The following is a 23,758-nucleotide window of genomic DNA, read 5'->3' on the forward strand; positions in this document are numbered from 1 at the left end:
TTTCCCTTCTAGGTGTAATATATGATGTGCAAATGGCTCCACGTTTTCCAATAAACAGCAGTTCCCCATACATTCAACATTCTGCTTGTGTGTGACCACCAGCACAGATTAATGCACATTTCAGAAGCATCCTAATACCAATATATCATGGTGCTGCATGAAAGAAGGCTTGCCATGGTGACCATCAGCCAGAAAACCCGATTGGTCACACCTGCCAGATGTCACCAATCATGTCACATACTGTAGTACCTGGTAACAGCTACAGGATGTGTCATCACAGGATCATAGCAGGTCTATACTGCTGCTAATATATACCAGATAGCTGGCACAAGGTGCTTCCTTTCTGTTCATTTTTATCTGTCACTTCTTAAGGCCCTGTCCCTTCATGCCCTGTCAAAGGGTTAAGTATAATTGGGTTCTGATGACTTTCGAGACTTTCTAAAAGCTTTGAGAAATTTGTCCACCCCCCGGCCCCCGTTATGACAATCCCCTTAACAACACCACCAACTTGCATTTATTTAGCATTTTTAATGTAGAAAAATATCCCAAAAGGATCACTCAAAAATGAGGATGCTGAGTAAAAGAAGGAGAGTTGAGGAAGGTGATCAACAGTTTGCACAAACAGATGGGTGTTAAGGAGTATCTTAAAACAGGAGAGAGGTGAAGATTCAGAGGGGTTTGTGGAGGGAATTCCAGAGTGTGAGGCCTAGGCAGCTGAAGGCATGTCTGCCAATTGTGTGGTGAAGGAAGAGAGGATGCACAGAGGAAAGTGATTTGGATAGTTGTGGTTGTAGGGCTGGAGGAACGTACAGAGATCGAAAGGGGTGAGGCCATGAAGGGATTTAAACATGAGGATGAGAATTTTATATTTCGGGCCTCTTGGGTGCTGGGGGCTGGCCCGGCCGAAACCCTCCCTGGCGGCCCAGTGGCCACCAGGAAAGTGGCTGCAGAGTTCCTTTAATCAATGCTGCACCACACATATACCCCTCTGTCGCCTCCGATACTGCCCCGCATAATTTTTGGATTCAAACATCCCAATTCCGGGACATTTAGCTGCCCATCTCGCCAGGCGCTAAATTTTTATTTAATTCAAATTGTGCATCCCAAACAGACCACGAGGCTATTTCACCCCAACGGTGTCGGAAGCTCAACTTGGAGTCAACTAGGCCACTGAGATTGTGAACAATCTGGTTGAGCCTGAGACAGTGCTGGGGAGGGGTGATGGAGCTGTTGTAAGGGTATGGCGTTTATTCCGGGGGCTAAAGTTGATGGCTTCGGTCTTTTCAATATTTGCCATTCGCCTCCCAAGCTATTGTTTCAGTCTAAACCAAGCTGTTCCCAACTGGCTGTCCTATTCGACCCTGAGCTGCATTTCTGACCTGATATTCTCTCCAGCACAAAAACCATGGGCTTCCACCTCCATAACATCACCTGATTCACCTCTACATCTGCTGCTGAAACACACATTCATACCTTTGTCACCTTGACTCGACTATTCCAGTGTTCTTGTGTCCAGGCATCTACCCTCCACCCTTAATTCATTAACCTCATCTAAAACTATGCTGCCCGTAAACATATCCATTTAATTAAAATTTTCCTTTCCCATCACAAGTGTGTTCCATAAGAACATAAGAACATAAGAAATAAGAACAGGAGTAGGCCATACGGCCCCTCAAGCCTGCTCCACCGTTCAATAAGATCATGGCTAATCTGGACTCAGCTCCACTTCCCCGCCCATAACCCCTTATCCACTTATCATTTAAGAATCTGTCTATTTCTGTCTTAAATGTACTCAATGTCCCTACTTCCACAGTTCTCTGAGGCAATGAATTCCACAGATTTACAACCATCTGAGAGAAGAAATTTCTCCTCATCTCTGTTTTAAATGGACAGCCCCTTATTCTAAGATCATGCCCTCTAGTTCTAGTCTCCCCCATCAGTGGAAACATCCTCTCTGTATCCACCTTGTCAAGCCCCCTCATAATCTTATACGTTTCGATAAGATTACCTCTCATTCTTCTGAATTCCAATGAGTGGTGCACGCAGTATTCCAGGTGTGGCCTCACCAATACCCTGTATAGCTGTAGCAAGACTTCCCTGCTTTTATACTCCATCCCCTTTGCAATAAAAGCCAAGATACCATTGGCCTTTTTGATCACTTGCTGTACCTGCATACTATCCTTCAGATTGTCCTAGGGGCATAGGAATTTCTAGATGAATAAAGACCAAGGTTCATCTAGTGCACCTTGTACCACCCTGGTAGCGCTTGATACAATGATAATGGAGTTTTTAACTAATCATGGCAGTCAATGTCTATCAATTCACGTACAAACCAGAAATGACATGAGGAAAAACCCCAGTGGTGGAGAGCTTTGTGAACCATAGGTCCAAAGTTTCCTGTTCCTCCCAAGCATGCTACACTTACCACATGTCATGTCACAAATTATTTATATACTATATCCCAAAATGTTAATGTCCTGGTCTGTACCTTTGTGTGTGTATAACATAAATATGCTGATCCATGAAATGTGAGTCCTATTCGCACATTCAGGCAGTATTAACATTGCTTCATAACCTTTGAGGTACGACTTGCATCAATAGAGGAAAATCAGCAACTGAGTATCACATATGAAAGGGCTTTATTCCCCAGCACTAATTCCCTCATCTTGATGAGTACATGAGTCTCAGGGGGAAAAAAAACAATCAGAATTAATCTGTGCTGCACACTAACAATTATTGTACTTAACAAGAAATAATAGAACCAATTTTTGGAAATCACACTTCTGTCAGGACAAACATGGTGAGCACACCCACAATTTCCCTATACCAGCAGGTGAGGCCCCAAACAGGACTGCAATTCAATTAAATCTGCAATGCTGTATTTACACACTTACCAGCAGTACGAGTATCACTGGGCCCTGATAGATGTAGTCCATATACTTCCCTGGTGCTTTTCCAAACCAGCATCTGTAAACATCAAGACTCATGTTAATTGGCTTTGTTCTAGCACAACCACTGTGTTGGCAGTCTGAGTTATTCAGATGATTTACAGTAACAATTAAAAAAAATATATATGTGATACAAAGTTGAAGGCGATGGCAGAGAAAAAGCTCTAATTATTTTCTGTACTGTTACTTATTTAAGTACGTCATTATTCCCATGTACTTTAATTACAGAAGTGGGACCTTCTGTCGGTACTTTGCAGATGAGGCTAAAATGTTTCAAATAAATCCCCCGCACCATTCAATTACAATGGCTGGCAGTCAAGTTCCAAACCACAGTAACTAGACTCAAAAGCAACTAAACATTATCCAGAACTCCCTAATAACCTAATTTGTGAAGGCACCACCTAGTTTTGGGCTAAGCAAGAAAAGTCCCGGTCTGTGCTGTTAGATGATGTAAGTCAGGGCAGCAGTTGGGTTAATATGGTGGACCTGGAGTGCATTTGGGTTGAGCAGGGGAGAAGTCAGCTAGAGTCCCTGAATGCTCACATGTGCGCGTGGTGGGTGGAGAATAGGATTGGGTACAGTTGTTATGACCATCATGGTTAGTTAGCCTGACACTCGCTATCTGGGTTTGCACATGAAGAATCAGCAGTCGGGTGAGGTACCATGGTGGAACCATCCTCAAGTAATAGACAGCAACTGGGAGAAAACTGCCAAATAAAAATAAAACCTGATGATGCAAGAACAAAACTGACACTCATTAAATGAGCAGTTGGAATTACCAATGATTCCATTCTCTTCCCAGGCCACTGTCTCAGGTTGAACCAGACTGTTCGCAACCTTGACATCCTATTTAACCCTGAGCTGAGCTTCTAACCCCATCACAAAGACCACCTACAACTACTTCCATAATATCACCGTCCTCTGCCCTGCCTCAGACCTCAGCTGCAGGAACTTTCATCCTTGCCTTTGTCACCTCTAGACGAAACTGCTCCAATGTTTTCCGGCCTTGCCTTCAATTTTCTATTAACTTTAGCTCATCTACGACTCTGTTGCCCTAGCCGATCCTGCCCCAAGTCCTGTTCACTTATCATCCCATGCTTGCTGACCTACACTAGCTCCCAGTTTCCCAATTTAAGATTCTCATGCTTATGTTTAACTCCCTTCAATGACCTTGGCTCTCCCTATCTCTGTAACCTCCTTCAGCCCTGTAACCCCCCCCCTCTCCCCCACAATGATCTGTTCTTCTAACTCTTGCCTCTTGTGCATCCCTCCTCCCTTCGCCCCACCATTGTCAGCTGTCTGCACCCCACACTCTGGGATTCTCTGCCTAAACACCTCTGTCTCTCCACCACTTTGAGCAAGCTTTTGCTCACCCCTTCCTTATACCTACTTCTCTACCATCAAACCCCATCTCTCCCCTAACAGATTCATTGGCTGTTTATCTCATTGCTGATTGTGAGATGTAGCTGGTGAAGAATGGCAGTTATGCTTGGCTGTATAACAACAGGTGTACAACAAAATGTAATTCATTGCTTGGAGTGCAATAAGATGTTTAGATGATGTGATAAGGTGCTACATAAATCTAAGTTTTTAAATTACATATTTGGCATTTATCTTTGCAGAATACGGCTATCTCCTCTCAGTAATTTCAGTTGACAGGGTGTTTGACTATATGTGTGCATGTGTATGTACATTTATATGTATATGTGTATCTGTGCATGTATGTGTAAATGTAGCATTTGTGCATAGGGGTGAATATATATGTATATATGTACATATATCTTTGAATGCATATATGTCTCTTTGCCACTGGGCCAAAACCCTGGTACTTCCCATCTGACAGCATTAAGGGAATACCTTCACACGTGGACTGCGGTGGTTCAAAAAGAAAGCTCATCACCACCTTTCAAGGACAACTAGGGATGAGCAATAAATGCCAGCTTTGCCACATCCGAAGAACTAATAATTAAAAAAATGTATGTAGATGTGTGTAATCATGGATATGTGTAAATGTGCATGATTAAGTATACATCGATGTGCGTACGTGTCTGTGGACGTTAGTGTGCGTCTGTGTGCTGGAGGATGGGGGTCAATTTTCTATTCAAACTGAAGTCAGCCCATCAAGACCCAAACAAGGAGTGGCAGAACACATGTGTGCCAAACTGGAATTTTGACAGGTTGGCTGTTTTCAAAAAGAGACAAACACATTTTATTATCAACACTGGCATTATCTGCCCTGATGGTAAATGTGGAACTGAGCTCTAAACATTAGGAAAATCTCAGATTTGAGCGCTGATGTATACTGAGTTAACTAATCTCAGTCCGCATGCACACCCTTCTGACACTCAGGCCCCGACAAGATCAGCATGACGTAGTTTTTTGTGGGTGGAGGCTTTTATCCATCAATGGAGTCCTTGATTCTTCTACTGTCAGCATATCTCCGACCTGTAGAATTAGCTGATTGGGGTCTCAATGAGATATGAATCATGGTACCAGAGCCCTGAATGTCCTCGGATTTCCGGCCAATGAGCCGCCCAAACGTCATCAGACAAGCAGTAGATGTATGTGCATAAACGGAGGTTCCGCCACACTTAGGACAAAGTTACAGCAGCAGAATGTCCGAGGAATTTCACAGCAAAGGTTAGCGCAAAGATTTCTTTCGCAATCAGTTTAGAGTAAATAGCTCCAGTTAAAGAACCAGTGCCAACCGGTACAGCCTTTCTTCTAACCTGGGGAACATCTATAATTCTATATTCAACAGGTAGGATTTTCGACCTCAGCGCTCCTGGTATGTGCCAGGAAAAGGGGCAGCTCCAGCCGAATCATTTTCCGGCCATTCATTTTAATGTTCAGAATACTTACACTCACTGAGAAATACCTTGCTGACACTTACCCAGGAACATCCTGTAAATACTGACACTCACCTGGGAACATCCTGCAAATACTGACAGTAACTCAGGAACATCCTGTAAATACTGACATTAACTCAGGAACATCTTGTAAATACTGACAGTAACTCAGGAACATTTTGTAAATACTGACACTCACCCGGGAACATCCTGTAAATACTGACACTCATCCAGGAACATCTTGTAAATACTGACACTCACCCGGGAACATCTTGTAAATACTGACACTAACTCAGGAACATCTTGCAAATACTGATACTCACCCGGGAACATCTTGTAAATACTGACACTAACTCAGGAACATCTTGCAAATACTGATACTCACCCGGGAACATCTTGTAAATACTGACACTAACTCAGGAACATCTTGTAAATACTGACACTCACCCGAAACATCTTGTAAATACTGACACTCACCCGAAACATCTTGTAAATACTGACACTAACTCAGGAACATCTTGCAAATACTGATACTCACCAAGGAGCCTCCTGTAAATACTTACACTCACTCAAGGACATCCTGTAATACTGACGTACACCCAGGGTAGAGAATTCCATTATTTTGAACCAGCAACAATGAATTAACTAATGGCCATTTAGGCGCGAAACCAGAGGCTGGTAGCCAACTGTGGAACCAAACTGCAGTAAGGGAGTCCACGGTCTGTGTCCTCACAAACTCCACAGCCTGTCCTCATCCAGTTCCATAGGCCCTGTGTGCGCCACAGTGAAAACTTTATAAGCCTCATTGTCTAATTCCTCCATGGCCTCAACCAGCCCACCTTTGGAAACTCTTCTGAAGTAGGTTCCTGTCTTCGACAGTTTTCTTTCAAAAGCCACTTTACCTTTGGAGGTTTCTATTTTCTACGTTAAAGGAACTATATAACTAGACGTTGGTATTGCTGCTGCTACCTATTTCTTGGACTGTGCTTTTGATCTCCTTCAGTCATCCAGCTCTTGCTTCAAGATCTGACCAGATCTTGGAAGGCTGGAATGCACATTCTATGAAAGGAGGGAGGTTTGACAGATTCATTAGGTTTTTCTTTAACGCTTTTCTCACCTTAAAAAATAACCTAGAAACAAACAGTAATATAAAACTCACAAATTCACTTGACTTCTTAATGTAGTACTTACTGTTCATTTTCATAATATAACTTGCCTATGGCCCAGGCTACAATGATGGGACAGGGGATACCTGTGGAAGAACAATACCTCCGTGAGTTTAACTGAATGAATGCAGTTTCGAAAAATGGATTTTGGCTGTAAATTGATTAATTTTGTATATAGCAGAGCTCCTGTGACAATCGGAGGATGGGCTGCCTTACATAATAGATGTTATCAACAAAGTGTGATGTGGAAAGTGCGACAGGAAGTGTGCCAATTACAGAAAGTGCACGCCATGTGCAAACTAGATGTGTTTGTCTGTATATGTGTTTAAGAACTTAGGTCAACTGCATCTGTGTGATGATTGCTGCCTCAGTCAGACCTACAAAAAGTCCCTGACTTACACCATCCAATGAACAGGAATATCCATTTGCGCAGTTTGTCTGTGGAGTAGGTCATCACTATAGCTGTATGGAGATAGCACCCCTCCACAAACATCCAGAAGAAATTAGTCACCACAAAGTAGTTGAAGATAGTTGTGATAAGACGGCACCAGGGCTGAAAAAAAAGATTGAATAAGTAGTTACACACATATATATATATATAAAACAACAAGAATAACATCGCAGGGTAAATGTCGCAAGGCTTTGCTTTCGACATGGAAGCCCACTCAACCGAGCTGCAGATTGGAGAATCGGGCATGGACGTCAGCACGCTTAGTTTGCGGCACTCTCTGCAGTGCTGCAAACTGGGGGTGCTTATCTCCATGCCCCGTTCTCCAATATGTGCTTCTGTCGTGTAAGGTTCCCATGTCCGGAGCAAAGCCTGGCAATAGTTACCATCAGCTCCAGACCGCATTACAGCCTTGGTCCAAACATGGACAAAAGATCTGAATTCCAGAGGTGAGAAGAGAGTGACTGCCCTTGACATTAGGACAGCATTTGACTGAGTGTGGCATCAAAGAACCCTAGTAAAACTGAAGTCAATGGAAATTGGGGAAAACTCTTCGAGTGGCTGGAGCCATACCTAGCACAAAGGAAGATAGTCATGGTTATTGGAGGTCAATCATCTCAGCCCCAGGACATCGTTGCAGGAGTTCCTCAGGGCAGTGTCCTAGGCCCAACCAGCTTCAGCTGCTTCATCAATGACCTACCCTCCATCATAAGGTCAGAAGTGGGGATGTTCGTAGATGATTGCACAGTGTTCAGTTCCACTCACCACTCCTCAGATAATGAAGCAGTCCTTGCCCGCATGCAGCAAGACCTGGATGACATTCAGGCTTGGGCTGATAAGTGGCAAGTAACATTCACATCACACAAGTGCCAGACAATAACATAAGAACATAAGAAATGGGAGCTGGAGTAGGCCATTTGGCCCTGTGAGCCTACTCCACCATTCAACAAGATCACGGCTTATCTTCAACAAGCGAGAGTTTAACCACTGTCCCATGGCAGTCAATAGCATTATCATTGCTGAATCCCCCACCATCAACATCCTGGGGTCACCATTGACCAGAAACCTAATTGGATCAGTCACATAAATACTGTGGCTACAAGAGCGGGTCAGAGGTTGGGTATTCTATGGAGATAGTCTCACCTCCTGACTCTCCAAGGTCTTTCCACCATCTACAAGGCACAAGTCAGGAATGTGATGGAATACTCTCCACTTGCCTGGATGAGTGCAGCTCTAACAACACTCAAGTAGCTTGACACCAGCCAGGATAAACCAGCCCGTTTGATTGCCACCGCATCCAACATCGTAAACATTCTCTCCCTCCACCACCGGCGCACTGTGACTGCAGATTGCACCATCTACAAGATGCACTGTAACAACTCTCCAAGGTTTCTTCGGCAGCACCTCCCAAACCCGCAATCTCCACCAACTAAAAGGATAAGAGCAGCAGGCACATGGGAGCACCATCACCTCCAAGTTCCAGCATGTATTGGCCATCCCTAATTGACCTTGAAAAGGTGATGGTGAACCGCTGCAGTCCATGTGATTAAGGTACTCCCATAGTGCTGGGGAGGGAGTTCCAGGATTTTGACCCAGCGACGATGAAGGAACAGCAATATATTTCCAAATCAGGATGGTATGTAATTTGGAGGTGATGGTGTTGCCATGCACCACTGCCCTTGTCCTTCGAGTGGTAGAGGTCGCGGGTTTGGGAGGTGCTGCTGAAGAAGCTTTGATGAGTTGCTGCAGTGCATCATGTAGATGGTATACATTGCAGCCATGGTGCACCGGTGGTGGAGGGAGTGAATATTTAAGGTAGTGAATGGGGTGCCAATCAAGCAAACTGCTTTGTCTTGGACGGTGTCGAGTTTCTTGAGTGTTGTTGGTGCTGCACTCATTTAGGCAAGTGGAGACTATTCCATCACACTCCTGACTTGTGTCTTGTAGGTGGTGGAAAGGCTTTGGGGAGTCAGGAGGTGAAACATTCACCGCAGAATACTCATTCCTAATTGCCCTTGAGAAGATGGTGGTTAGCCACCTTCCTGAACTGCTGCAGTCTGTGCGGTAAAGGTACTCACACAGTGCTGTTCGGGAGAGTGCTCCAGGATACCCAGTCTCTGACCTGCTCTTATAGCCATATTATTAGTGTGGCTGACCCAGTTACGCTCTAGTCAATGGTGACCCCCAGGATGTTGATGATGGAGGATTCAGCGATGGTAATACCGTTGAATATCTATGGACGGTGGTTAGACTCTTGCTTGTTGGAGACAGTTATTGCCTGGCGTGAATGTTAATAGCCACTTATCAGCCCAAGCCTGAATGTCATCCAGAATTTAACTTTACAGGATGTCATGGTGGGATTTGAACTGATGGGGAAGAATTTTAACTCCAAAAAGAAGTTGGATTGGGGTCGGGTGGGAGGTTAATGCATTAAAATTCTGAATCACGACCCCGACCCGCCATTTCCAGTTTTAGCGGAGGCAGGACAGTGGGCGGGCGACCAACCTGCTCCCTGGAGATGGGTTGGCACTTTAAATATGATAATGAGTCTACGTGCCTCATGGCCTTCTGAGCACCCCGCTTCAGCCCTCAATCACCTTCTGACCTCTTCCTTCCGGCCCCGGTCACCTTTCAACCTCCCTCTCCAGGCCCCAATCACCTTCCGACCTGCCACCTTCCGGCCTCCAATCACCCTTCGGCCTTACGACCTCCGCCCCTCCAGCCCCTGATCATCTTCTGACCCCCCCACTCTGGTCCCCAATCACCCTCCTGCCTCCAAAACCCTCTCCTGCCTCCGATCCCCCCTCTGGCCTCTGTACCCCCACGACCCACCTGGTCCCTCCCCTCCCTTCTCTCTGCAGTGTGGCGCCACAAGCCTACCCGCCCAACAGCCAGCCAGCTTTTCTCTCTGGCTGACTGTGGGTGAAAAAATAGTGATTTTAAATGCTAATTAGGCCCTGCCGTTAAATTTGGCAGGGCCTGAGGGAAACCCATTTTCCCATGTTTCCCAACTGCTTTCCATCTCCTCCTGCCTTCAAATTAAATTTCCGGCCACGACCTCTGGGTTGATAGTCCAGTACCATAACCATTACATTTACAATATTATCACACTTAGGGTACAGATTTCCCCTGTATGTTAACCGTAATAAAATTCTAAAGCTGTTTTTTATGATTTGTCTTCAAGATAAAGTTGTATTTTTCCCCACATGTAGCTGAACACCAACCTTAGAAGAAAACGTACTAATCCAAGTCAATGTTTTCATTTCTCAAACCAGTCAACCAGTCAACCTCGTGGCTCCTTTGACATAGATTTACAATGTACAACACAGAAGCAGGCCATAGTGGGGAACCAAGGGGTTAATAAGAGTGGGGAACTTAAAGTAATTAATATCAACAGAGAAAAAGTACTTGAGAAACTAATGGGACTAAAAAGCCAACAAATCCCCTGGATCTGATGGCCTACATCCTCGGGTTCTAAAAGAGGTGGCTGGAGAGATAGTGGATGCACTGGTTTAGATCTTCCAAATCTCAAAAAATTTGAGAACAGTCCCAGTGGATTGGAAGGTTCAAAATGTAACCCCACTATTCAAGAAAGGAGGGAACTACAGGCCGGTTAGCCTGACATCAGTCATCGGGAAAATGCTGGAATCCATTATTAAGGAAGTGGTTACAGGCCACTTAGAAAATCATAACAAGATTACAACATGGTTTTATGAAAGGGAAATCGTGTTTAACAAATTTATTTGTTTTTTGAGGATGTAACTAGCAGGGTAGAGAAAGGGAAAGCAGTGAATGTAGTATATTTGGTATTTCCAAAAGGCATTTGAAAAAGTGCTACAGAAAAGGTTTCTAAGCAAGATAAGGGCTCATGGGGTTGGGGAAAATATATTAGCATTGATGGAGGATTGGTTAACAGACAGAAGACAGAGAGTAGAGATAAAGGTGTAATTTCCTGTTGGCAGGCTGTAACAAATAGAGTGCCGTGAGGATCAGTGCTTGGGCCTCAGCTATTTATAATCTACATGAATGAATTAGATGAAGGGACCGAGTGCAATGTATATAAGTTTTCTAATGATATAAAGCTAGGTGGGAAAGTAAGTTGTGAGGAGGACACAAAGAGCCTGCAAAGGGATATAGACAGGTTAAGTGAATGGGCAATAAGGTGACAGATGGAGTATAATGGGGAAATTTGAGGTTATTCACTTTGATAGCAAGAATAGGAGAACAGAATATGTTTTCAATGATGAGGAACTATTAAATGTTGGAAATACTCAGCAGGTCAGGCACCATGTGTGGAGAGAGAAACAGAGTTAACATTTCAGATCGATGACCTTTCATCACAACTTGAAAGAGTTAGAGATGTAACTGATTTCAAGCAAGTGCAGAGGCCAGGAAATAGGGGAGGGGAGGAAAGAACAAAAGGAAAGGTCTGTGATAGGGTAGAAGGCAAGAGTGATTAAGTGACAAAAGGTATGAATGTAAAAAGCGAAAGGAGATGGTAATGGGACAAGTAAAGAAACAAAGGATGGGTCTCGAAGAGGTGTAAATGGGAATGGCAGAATCATCAACAGCTGCCATCTGAAAAGATAGGAGCAGAGTCTGTATGTAAACAGTCTGTATGGTTTATATCTGAAACGTTAACTCTTTCTCTCTCTATACAGATGCTGCCTGATCTTCCAGCATTTTCTGTTTTTATTTCAGATTTCCAGCATCCACAGTATTTTGCTTTGTATTAAATGTTGGTGTTTAGAGAGATTTAGGTGTCCTTGTACAGGAAAATTAGCCTGCAGGTACAACAACCAATTAGAAAGGCGAATGGCAAATTGGCCTTTATTGCAAGGGGTTGGAGTACAAGAGTGAGCAAGGCTTACTACAATTGTATGGGGTTTTGGTGAGACCACACCTGGAGTACTGTGCACAGTTTTGGTACTTGCCTTAGAGTCGGTGCATCGAAGGTTCACTAGATTGATCCCTGGGATGAGGAGGTTGTTCTATGAGGAGAGATTGAGTAGATTGTGCCTATACTCTCTGGAGTTTAGAAGAATGAGAGGTGATCTCATTGAAACATATAAGATTCTGTGGGGATTGACAGGTTAGATGCTGAGAGTTTGTTTCCTCTGGCTGGAGAATCCAGAGCTAGGAAGTATAGTCTCAGGATAAGGGGTTGGCCATTTAAGACTGAGACGAGGAGTAATTTCTTCACTCAGAGGGTTAGGAATCCTTGGAATTCTCCAACCCAAAGGGCTGTGGATGCTGAGTCGTTGAGTATATTTAAGGCTGAAATAGATAGATTTTTAGACTCTAGGAGGATCAAGGGATATAGGATCGGGTGTGAAAATGGAGAAGACGTCGAAGATCAGCCATGATCTTAATGAATGGTGGAGCAGTTTCGAGGGGACGTATGGCCTACTCTGCTCCTAATTCTTATGTTCTTGTGCTCTTATTTGATCCAACTGGTCTATGGCGGCGTTTATGCTCCAATCGAGCCTCCTCCCATCCTTCCTAATAGAACTCTTATCAGTATAACCCTCAGTTCCCTTCTCCCTCATATGCTTATCTAGCTTCCCCTTAAAAGCATCTATTATTCATCTCAACTACTCCTTGCAGTAGCAATGTTCCACATTCTCAGCAGTTTCTAGGCAAAGAGGTTGCTTCTGAATTCCCTATTTGATTTCTTGGTGACTCTTTTATATCGATGGCCTCTAACTTTACTCTTCACCATGAGTGGAAACACTCTCTCTGTGTCTACTCCATTAAAACCATTCATAATTTTGAAAACCTCTATTAGGTCACCCCTCAGCCTTCTCTTTTCTTGAGAAAAGCGACCCAGCCTAGGAGCTTACTGCCAATTTTGACGATATTATAAGGAGTTTATTTATCACAGGCCCAATAGAAAATGAGTTGGGAGTGTATAAATTAATTTCACTGATCCCCTTCTAGCCTATAGAAACATAGAAACATAGAAAATAGGTGCAGGAGTAGGCCATTCAACCGTTCGAGCCTGCACCACCATTCAATATGATCATGGCTGTTCATGCAACTTCAGTAACCAATTCCTGCTTGCTCTCCACACCCCTTGATCCCTTTAGCTGTAAGGGCCACATCTAACTCCCTTTTGAATATATCTAACGAACTGGCCTTAACAACTTTCTGTAGTAGAGAATTCCACAGGTTCACAATTCTCTGAGTGAAGAAGTTTCTCCTCATCTCGGTCCTAAATGGCTTACCCCTTATCCTTAGACTGTGACCCCGGGTTCTGGACTTCCCAAACATTCTTCCTGCATCTAACCTGTCCAATCCCGTCATAATTTTATATGTTTCTATGAAATCCCCTCTCATTCTTCTAAATTCGAGTGAATATAAGCCTAGTCGATCCAGTCTTTCTTCATATGTCAGACCTGTCATCCCAGGAATCAGTCTGGTGAACCGTCGCTGCACTCCCTCAATAGCAAGAATGTCCTTCCTCAGATTAGGAGACCAAAACTGTGCACAATATTCAAGGTATGGCCTCATCAAGGTCCTGTACAACTGCAGTAAGACCTCCCTGTTCCTATACTCAATTCCTCTCGCTATGAAGGCCAACATGCCATTTGCCTTCTTCACCGCCTGCTGTATCTGCATGCCAACTTTCAATGACTGATGTACCATGACACCTAGGGCTCATTGCATCTCCCCTTTTCCTAATCTGTCACCATTCAGATAATATTCTGCCTTCCTGTTTTTGCCCCCAAAGTGGATAACCTCACATTTATCCGCATTGTACTGCATCTGCCATGCATTTGCCCTCTCACCTAACCTGTCCAAGTCACCCTGCAGCCTCTTAGCATCCTCCTCACAGCTCACACTGCCACCCAGCTTAGTGTCATCAAAAACTTGGAGATATTACACTCAATTCCTTTGTTTAAATCATTAATGTATATTGTAAATAGCTGGGGTCCCAGCACTGAACCTTGCAGTACCCCATTAGTCACTGCCTGCCATTCTGAAAAGGACCCGTTTATTCCTACTCTTTCCTTCCTGTCTGCCAACCAGTTCTCTATCCATGTCAATACATTACCCCCAATACCATGTGCTTCAATTTTGCACACTAATCTCTTGTCAAAATCTCTTGGGACCTTGTCAAAAGCCTTTTGAAAGTCCAAATACACCACATTCACTGGTTCTCCCTTGTCCATCCTACTGGTTACATCCTCAAAAATTTTTAGAAGATTTGTCAAGCATGATTTCCCTTTCATAAATCCATGCTGACTTGGACCGATCCTGTCACTGCTTTCCAAATGCATTGCTATTACATCTTTAATAACTGATTCCAACATTTTCCCCACTACCGATGTCAGGCTAACTGGTCTATAATTCCCTGCTTACTCTCTCCCTCCTTTTTTAAAAAGTGGGGTTACGTTAGCTACCCTCCAATCCATAGGAACTGATCCAGAGTCTATAGAATGTTGGAAAATGACCACCAATGCATCCAATCACTTCTAGGGCCACTTCCTTAAGTACTCTGGGATGCAGACTATCAGACACTGGGGATTTATCGGCCTTCAATCCCATCAATTTCCCTAACACAATTTCCTGACTAATAAGGATTTCCTTCAGTTCCTTCTTCTCGCTAGACCCTCGATTCCCTAGTATTTCTGGAAGGTCATTTGTGTCTTCCTTAGTGAAGACAGAACCAAAGTATTTGTTCAATTGGTCTGCCATTTCTTTGTTCCCCATTATAAATTACCTGATTCTGACAACAAGGGACCTACATTTGTCTTCACTAATCTTTTTCTCTTCACATATCTATAGAAGCTTTTGCTGTCAGTTTTTTTGTTCCTTGCAAGCTTACTCTCATACGCTATTTTCCCCTGTTAATTAAACCCTTTGTCCTCCTCTGCTGAATTTTAAATTTCTCCCAGGTTTGCTGCTCAGGTTTGCTGCTTTTTCTGGCCAATTTATACGACTCTTCCTTGGATTTAACACTATCCTTAATTTCCCTTGTTAGCCACGGTTGAGCCACCTTCCATATTAAATGTTGGCCAGGACACTGGGAGAACTCTCCTGCTCTTCTTTGCATAGTGCCATAGGGTTGTTTATGTTCACCAAAGTAGGCAGAGACTTGGTTTAAACTCTTATCCAAAAAATGACAGCTCACACAGTGCAACACTTCCTTAGTACTGCACTGAAGTGTCAGCAGAAATTATGGGCTGGATTTTCATGGGGAAGGTGGGTTGGGGGCAGGGGGCGCTCCGAGTGGGGGCAGGAAACTGGGAGAACGGGTTTCCCGCAGGCCCTACCGACAGAGTGCCAAGGCTGGATTTGCATCTGAAGCCTCTGTTTCCTGCCCGCAGCCAGCCAGCCTCTCCATCTAGGCTGCACAGAGGAGGGAAGGAGGGATTGGGGCCGGCTGAAGGTGACTGTGTTGCTGTAAATGGCATCTATGGGGAAATATAGTCAGAGCTTTAAAAAAAAATCAGATTCAAAAGTTCTCTTTTTAAATATGCACTATATCATTGTCAGATACTTACATGAAGATACAGTAATTCTGTTCAAATGAAGATTGAAAAAAATGTCACAATGGTTCACGGTGCCAGCCTCCAGAGGATCGGAGGAGGCAAGAGATCGGGGCCTTCGAGGGATCGGGGGCGGGGAGTGAGTAAGAGATCGGGACCTCCGGAGGATTGGGCTGGGGGGGGATATAAGAGATCGGTGCCATTGAGGGACTGGGGGTGGGGAGAGAGACAAGAGATTGGGGCCATTGAGGGACTGGGGGTGGGGGGAGAGACAAGAGATTGGGGCCGCTGAGGAACCAGGGTAGGGTGGGCGGTGGTGCAGGGGGGCGGGATGGCGGGGGGGGCGAGGGAGGCAAGAGATCGGAGCCAGCAACAGGAGGATCGGTTCGGCCTCAACATCATTGGTCGGAGGTGGGGGGTCTGGGAAAGCAATTGGAGGCCTCGTGAGGAGGTCTCTGATCATAGCAGGGTGTGTTAGGCAGGGACCCTGGATCCAGGAGGTAGTTGTAAAGGCATTCCTGGATGCAGCAGTCCCTGCCTTCCAGGGTTTTATGAAGAGTGTAAAACCCGACCAGATGCAGTTAAAAACAAAATGGAGGTTAAAGAAGAGACTTCTAGCCTCGTTGTAATATTGAAATTGATGTCCTGCCGCCTGGGAATGGGTTATCTGTGCACCCGTATCCCGCCACTCCCTGTCCCGCCTCTATTAAAACCAGAGCTGGGCGGGCTGGAGGTTGATTCAGGTCAGGATTCTGATTTTTAACAACTTAACTACCACACAATCCAAACCCACCCGTTTTTCAGGTAAAAAATTCCCCTCTATATGCTCAAGGGGGCCTTAAACCCACAACCATCTGACTCAGAGATGAATGAGTTGCCTTGAGCTAAAGCTCACACCTCCTGAGGCTCCATGGTGGCCCCAGGGCCTCACAACATCTGTCCTATTATTGTGTTTTGTGCTGATGAGGGAAAATGATCTACTCCAAGGTCTACAATAATGTGGCTATGGTCATCGGGAGGTCAGGAATCCGGGATGGTTGTTTTTTCCCTTTTCTAACGCAGTGACGAGGCCAATTGTGGCACTTCTACTACTGGCCCCTCCTGAGATCAGCTAACTTGGTAAAGACCAGTGATCGTCCTGGTCTGTAATGCCCAGTTACATGTTAGTCAGGCACTTACCAACTTAAGCCAATGACTGACTGAATTCTATTGCAAGAGCTTACCTCATTGTTCTCGTGTATCTGATGGTCGATCATTTGCAGCAGGAACCACATGGCGTTCCTCAGTATGAAAGTGGTTATCAGGTTCCAATGAATTATATTTCGAAGGCATCTGATGCTCCTGTGGCAGCCAACACAAAGAAAGAAGGAGCAATTAAACCAGTGCCAGGTTTCTTGAACACACGGTGTAAAGGTTAGGCATGGTTATTGAAATGGACAATATAAAATAGTTCATGAGACATTTAAAGGCATTTCTGAAGAGAGGTAAAATTGATGGATATGATGGAGGCTACATCAGTGAAGTTGAGCTCTCACAAAGTGGGGGTTTGCTGGGTTCAAAGGCCATTTCCCATTTTCTAATCTTCTGCTCTAAATGGATAAGTTGGATTTTTTTTGGCAGAAAAGCCATCATCCTGTTTTCACCAGATCAACCATTCCCTTCCAGTAAAACCCAATGACTGTCAACTTTAAATATCAAGTATTGGGAAAGTGGGTGGCGTAGTGGGATAACTAAACCTTGGTCGTTCATGTGTTGGGCTCCGGATTCAAGCTCAGCTCCGACTGATGGGATGACAATCTCTTCTCTCCGATGGCTGCGAGGGAGGTTGGGGAGAGGGCTTGTCAAATGAGCGAGGAGCAGTTCTAGAGGCCAAGGGAGGCTGGGGGTGGGCGGGGGCAGGGGTCTGGTGACTAAAGCCGCACTCTCCGACTGCCTCCTTATCAGTACGAACTACGAACAGTGGGCTGAAGCTGCCCAAAGTCCCCATCAACTGTTCGCACTGTTAACAACTACGGGAGGCAGTGGATTTCGGGCAGTTTCAATCAACTGGTACGTTTAACATGAGATCGAGTCAACCTCTGCTACAATCTCTTGGTTCTGCTTGTGTCTCTGTTGTTCTGATAATGTTGACTGGATGTAGCCATATGGGAGAAGAAGCTATCTGTTAACTTGTGAGATACAGATAATGAAGATCTATGTACATGAAATTAAATCATATTTCTGTGCCCAACTGCATAGTTACAGCTTGTACCAGCTTGGTCTCGCACTTGTTGAACTCTTTGATTTACTTTGTTGTACGAATGCAGCTGATAACTGAATTTAAAAAATTTAAAAGGCAGATCTCATCTGTAGTGAAGCTCACTCTCCTCAAGAAGAGAAAACGCATGAATGGCGCGATGATTGTGAATGTAAATCATTGTGGATGAGACTTATACAATCTTCCAGCACAGAGGGAGGTCATTTGGCCCATTGTGTGAAAAATCCTGTTCCCTGTCCTGGAAGGACAGAGATGCAGAATTAATTAATTGACAAGTTCAGTCGGGAATGGCTCTTCTCTCAGTAGAGGAATGCAGAATACAGGGACAAAGACGCATTTTCAACTAAGTTGGTTAAAAACAAATCTAGAAGTAAAATCTTCACACAAATGGGTGCAAGAGTATGGAATGCATCAACCCAGAAGATTATAGATACAGAATCAATTGAGCTGTTTAGAGGGGAGGTGGATAGTTACTTAGGAAGTAAGAGTATTAAAAAAAAGGCGATGGGAATTGGGATAAGTTGTGGCAGCTAACAAAATGCAGGGCAAACTGGATGAGATGAATTAATCTAATCCTGTTCTATGTTCCAATCATGTCGTCAGTCAGTGAGATCAGGTTAGGTGACTAATTGTGAACATTCTAACACACCTTGTTGTTGGTTATTTAATAAAGTAATTTCAGGTCCACAGTGAAGGTTACATACCTCAAGCACAGGAAGAGTATAAAGGCGACAATGAGGGCTCCAACGGAAATACAGTGACCCAGATAGTTGATGATCAGGGCGATCTTGTAGTGGAGCTGGTATTTCCTCTGAAAAAAAATGTAAAAAACAGTCTTTTTCCTGAAGTCATTTTTAATAAAGCTCTTGACCATTGTGGTGGGATTGGTCAGTGTGAGGAGCCTGAGGGAGCAACAAACTAGCAAGACAAGGCCCGAAACATTTTGACTCTCAGGACTTATTTAAATATTCAGGCTCTGTCTCTCGTCTGAATCAGGCAGGGATAATTTCTCTTGCTGGTGGTGATGCCATCATTGAAGCCCCGTGAGTCAGGTAAGTGATGAGGTAGAGATTCCAGAGGTGATCGGGGAGAGAGGGGAAATTCCGGGACAAGGGAAGCTCAAAGGAACACTCTTGCTCTTCCTTGCCCACAAGGATACTGAGAAAAACATTTTAAACTTACTTTTCTGGTCCTGCTTTGACCCTCAATCTAGCTTGCAGCAGGTTTAGCCTGGCGGGAATACCATCAATGATTCCCCCAGTCAAGCCCTGCCATCGGAGCCGAATCTGCATATTTAAAGGAGGACGCGCCGGTTTAGGGCAGTTTCCTTGCCTTGCACCAGTCAGATCAAGACGGCAAAGAGGTGGGTAAGACCCCATTCCATTTTAACTGCCCCCCCTGCCTGCCTGATTTCTGCTGGGCGGAGGAGTTAAAACCGTGGCATTAGTTTCTGTTGGAATCTCTTCTATGCATCTCTACCTGTGTTTCTTTCTAAATGTATTCATTCTTGGGTTGTGCCATCACTGGCAAGGTTGGCGTTAATTGCCCATCCCTTGTTTCTCTTGAGGAGTTGGTGATGTGCCTTCTTGAATCAATTTTTTCAATCAGTGTGTTTAACTGATTTGCACTAAAATTACATTGTGTGGTATTGATAAACATTAATCTGTTAATTTGAAAATTCTCTTTCCATTACTTTAACGAGGATGCTAATCTGTGTTAATCCCTTAAGTGTAATACCCCTGAGGGACAGTGACCACTCAATGACAATGTTTAACATAATCTGGTTGTCAGAATACTCAGGACTAGGAACCAGACACATAGGCCGGGATTTCGCCAACAGAGGCGAGTTTGATACGGGCGGCATTGGTGCAGTGTGTGAAACCCACTCCAAAGTGGAGTCCGCCCTCTCCCTTCAATCTTCCATGGCTGGGGCTTGTTAAGCCCGCCCTGCGGATTTCCCGGCCAATTAATTGGAAGCGGATCTGATGCTGTCATCTGATGACATCATCTGATTACGTCATCAGTCGCTGTCCTTAAAGGGACCATGCCCAACTTTTTTTTGACAGTTCACCTCTCAGCAAACTCTACTGCAAACACTGCACAAAGGTGCCCATCTGCACCCAGGCTCTCCCATAGCTCCCTCCAGATGCTTATGGAGGGAGTAACAGCACACAGGGAGGTTCTCTTCCATTCCAAATGATGGAAGAGACCTCTCAAGGAGACCAATGCAGCCTGGTTTTTCATTGCACATGAGGGCACAAGCAGGGATGTCGTCTGGAGGAGCTGGCTGCAGTGACGCAAACCTTTCAATAATCTCAATAAATCACAAAACGTTCCTGCAAAGCCACACTGAACCTCATCCTGCTGTGCCATTCATCACATTCCCCCTCACTCTGCCTTCCCTACCCTAACCCTGCACATCCTTACTCACACTTGCACCTCCACCCACCCCCCTCTCTCTATCTATCTACATTATCAATTCCCCATTTCATTAGCGACCACATCCTTGTCCAATCATACCAACCAACAACACACAAGGTTAGGCACTTGGGTCCTTTAGTCAACGTTCATGTATAGTTAATGTTGATGTGTTGTCAAGCATTGAAATCTTTATTTTCAGGACTTTGTTTTCTTGGACAGATTTGTGGGCACCTTTGGAAGTGCTTAATGAGTTGTCGTGAATGGTCAGACATTAGGGTACCCCCCCGCAATGGTGATGAGTGTGAAAGGAATAGGGTTGGACTTAGCAAGGTTGCTTTATGGTGGGGCTGTGGGATGGTGCCAACCTAGCGCATCATGTGGTAATCAGGGTGTACAGCGTTAAGTGAAGTAATTGTGTCCATGGTGAGGCCATCCCTGGCGTCCCGGGCAGCAATGCGGTCGGGTGCTGATGCCCTGTGTCCTGTTCGGCATCAGGTGATTGCGGAGAAGGTTGTTGTTGTTGGTGGTGATGCTGGTGTGTTTAGTGATGTTGGTGTTGGGGCTGATCGTGGCGGGATTCTAAGGACCAAGCTGAGATTTTTTCAACAACACTAATGCTGCTGGGATAGATGGCAGGTGAGGTTGCGATGACAGAAGTGCCCTGTAAATGGTAAGAGACAATGCTCCCAGGAGGTGACTGTGAATAGTGTAGAATTTACCAATATCTCGCAAAGATTCCTGGTACCTTTCCCCATGCAGAGAAGAATCCCTTTCTGGTCTTTTAAAATGAGTTTAAAGGGGTAGACAAAGCCGGCAGGGGATAAAAGTGGATGCATTCATGGGGACCCCCCCCCCCAGTGTTTGGACTCATAGGAAAGGGAATTCAAAATGGACCTAAATTGCTGGTCAGTAACACCCCAGTGGAGCACCAGGCATATGTACGGGCACACCTTGCAGCATTCGCCACCCACAAACATGACTGTGGCAGGGTAACGAGGGTGAAAGTTAGTATAGAAGGGGACCCCATGTCCTGACCACAAAAGCAATATAACTTCCCCAGGGAGGCAGAGGCAGACCTGACAACAGCGCTGGGATCACTGGTAGAGCAAGGGGTGTTAAGACCGATAGCTACCCATGTGAACTCTCCACTGTGGCTGGTTAAGAAACCGGACAACTCATGGAGGGCCACCGTGGACTATCGAGTACTAAATAAGAATATCCCTGCTGTGTGCACCCACCGTAGCAGCCGTAGCGGACCTCATAGGGAATATTCCAGCATCCGCGACCACTTTCATGGTACTGGACATTTCAAATGGGTTCTGTTCCATTCCTTTAAAACGGGAGGACCAGTACAAGTTCGCTTTTACCTTCAAGGGCCAACAAGACACGTGGAACTGTCTTCCCCAGGGCTTCCACAACAGCCCCAGCATTTTTCACCAATGCATGGTGAACTGTTTAAAGGGCTTTAGCAGACCCCAGCAGTTGGTGCAGTATGTGGATGACCTGCTCCTGTTTACCGATCAGGGGGAGGAGCATGGCCCACTGCTGGCTGAGCTGCTGGAGCTGCTAAAAGAAGAAGGGTTTAAAGTAAACCCCAAGAAGGCACAGATCGGCAAGAAGGAAGTCAAATTCCTGGGAAAGGGCCATAGACAAGATTAGAAGGGAGACAGTACAGGAGTTACCAGCCCCCAACACAGTGACAGGGATAAGATCCTTTCTAGGGCTCACCGGGTACTGTAGAGATTTTATTGAGGATTATGCAGCCACCGCAGCCCCTCTGCTCAGGCTCCTACACAAGAGTGTAGAGTGGGACTTGGATGAGGGTTGTGAGGCAGCATTTAATCAGCTCAAGAAGGACTTGCAGACCGCGCCAGCCTTAGGAGCGATAGATGTAGGAAAGGAGTTTTTCCTGGAGGTGGCAGCCAGCGGGGACAGCCTGAGCTCAGTGCTGCTTCAAGAACGGCACGGCCAGCTGAGACCGGTGGTTTACTCCTCCAGGATCCTCACAGATGTGGAGAAATGGTACTCCAACTGTGAGAGACACCTCCTAGCCACACATTGGGCAGTGAAAAGATCCTTGATCTTCACGGGAGGGTCTCCTCTAACACTCCTAACCCACCACACACCTACTCAGATGCTCCTAGATGGGAGGTTTAAGGATGGGACGGTGAGCAGTGCCCGCATTGCTCGCTGGACCCTGCTCCTCTCCCAGATGGACCTCAGAGTAGAAGGCCCCCGTGAGCCAAGACTCGCAGCCAACCTAATCTACCCAGGGAAAGCCCACAGGTGCTCCATAGAAGGGGTATGGGAGGTGAACATCGCCCTTCGGGCGGGGTTACACCCTACAAGCTGGGACATCTACGTGGACGGGTCCAGCACAGTATCTGCTGGCGAGCAACTCACCAGATGCGGAGTCTATGACCGAAGGGCAGTTATTGCCCTGGCAATCAAGCACCCCAGCACCATGAGCGCCCAGCATGCTGAACTGTCTGCCGTAATGTACATGGTGACCCACCCCGAGGAATTCCCTACCCCATACTCGATTTGCTCAGACAATATGTTCACCTGCAATTCATGTACGGAGTACCTGGCTATCTGGTCCCATCGCGGATACACGTACGCTGACGGGAGACCCCTGGCAATCAAGCCACTGCTGGAGAAAATCATGACAGCGGTGGGGGAAGAGGGAAAGGTCTACATACATAAGGTGAAGGCCCATTTAAAAACCGAACCCCGCGCAGAGGGAAACCAACAGGCTGACAAACTGGCCAAAGAAGGTGCCCGCACGCGAAAGTTCTGGGACCCTATGACACCGGCCGCATAGCAGCGGTCAAGAATAAGAACAGGGCAGCAGAGAGTACAGGGATAGCTTTGGCCCCGGACTTAAAAACAGTTCAGGCACAGGACCCGGTCCTGAAAGCTGTCCTGAACGCGCTAGCTAGAGGAGAGAGAGTAGAAGGTCCGTACGGCACAGCAGCCATTACCGTTAAGGAAGGCATGCTGTTTAAAGAGGGACAATGGGTCGTGCCACAGCAGCACCAGAGGGAATTCCTAAAACTGGCCCGTGAGGGTCCAGGAGCGGGACACCCCGGGCCTGAGACCACCTGGCAACGGGTGGAACAGGCAGGATGGTGGTCGGGACTCAGGGAGGGCGTCCGCGAGTTCTGTGCGAAC

The 23,758-nt window shown here is 45.6% G+C and overlaps 1 protein-coding gene across 1 annotated transcript in view; it reads right to left on the reverse strand.

The window, feature by feature from the left end:
• LOC139260261 (corticotropin-releasing factor receptor 2) overlaps positions 1-23,758 on the reverse strand; it is a 203,852-nt gene that overhangs the window by 33,117 nt on the left and 146,977 nt on the right. The window contains exons 4-8 of the mRNA XM_070876645.1: positions 18,868-18,974; positions 17,130-17,247; positions 7,363-7,516; positions 6,989-7,049; positions 2,895-2,967 (exon numbers count right to left, since the gene is read on the reverse strand). Coding sequence (XP_070732746.1) covers positions 2,895-2,967; positions 6,989-7,049; positions 7,363-7,516; positions 17,130-17,247; positions 18,868-18,974 — 513 coding nt within the window. The remainder of the gene's footprint in view (positions 1-2,894; positions 2,968-6,988; positions 7,050-7,362; positions 7,517-17,129; positions 17,248-18,867; positions 18,975-23,758) is intronic.

This window comes from Pristiophorus japonicus, chromosome 1, assembly GCF_044704955.1.
Source record: "Pristiophorus japonicus isolate sPriJap1 chromosome 1, sPriJap1.hap1, whole genome shotgun sequence".
NCBI lineage: Eukaryota > Metazoa > Chordata > Chondrichthyes > Pristiophoridae > Pristiophorus > Pristiophorus japonicus.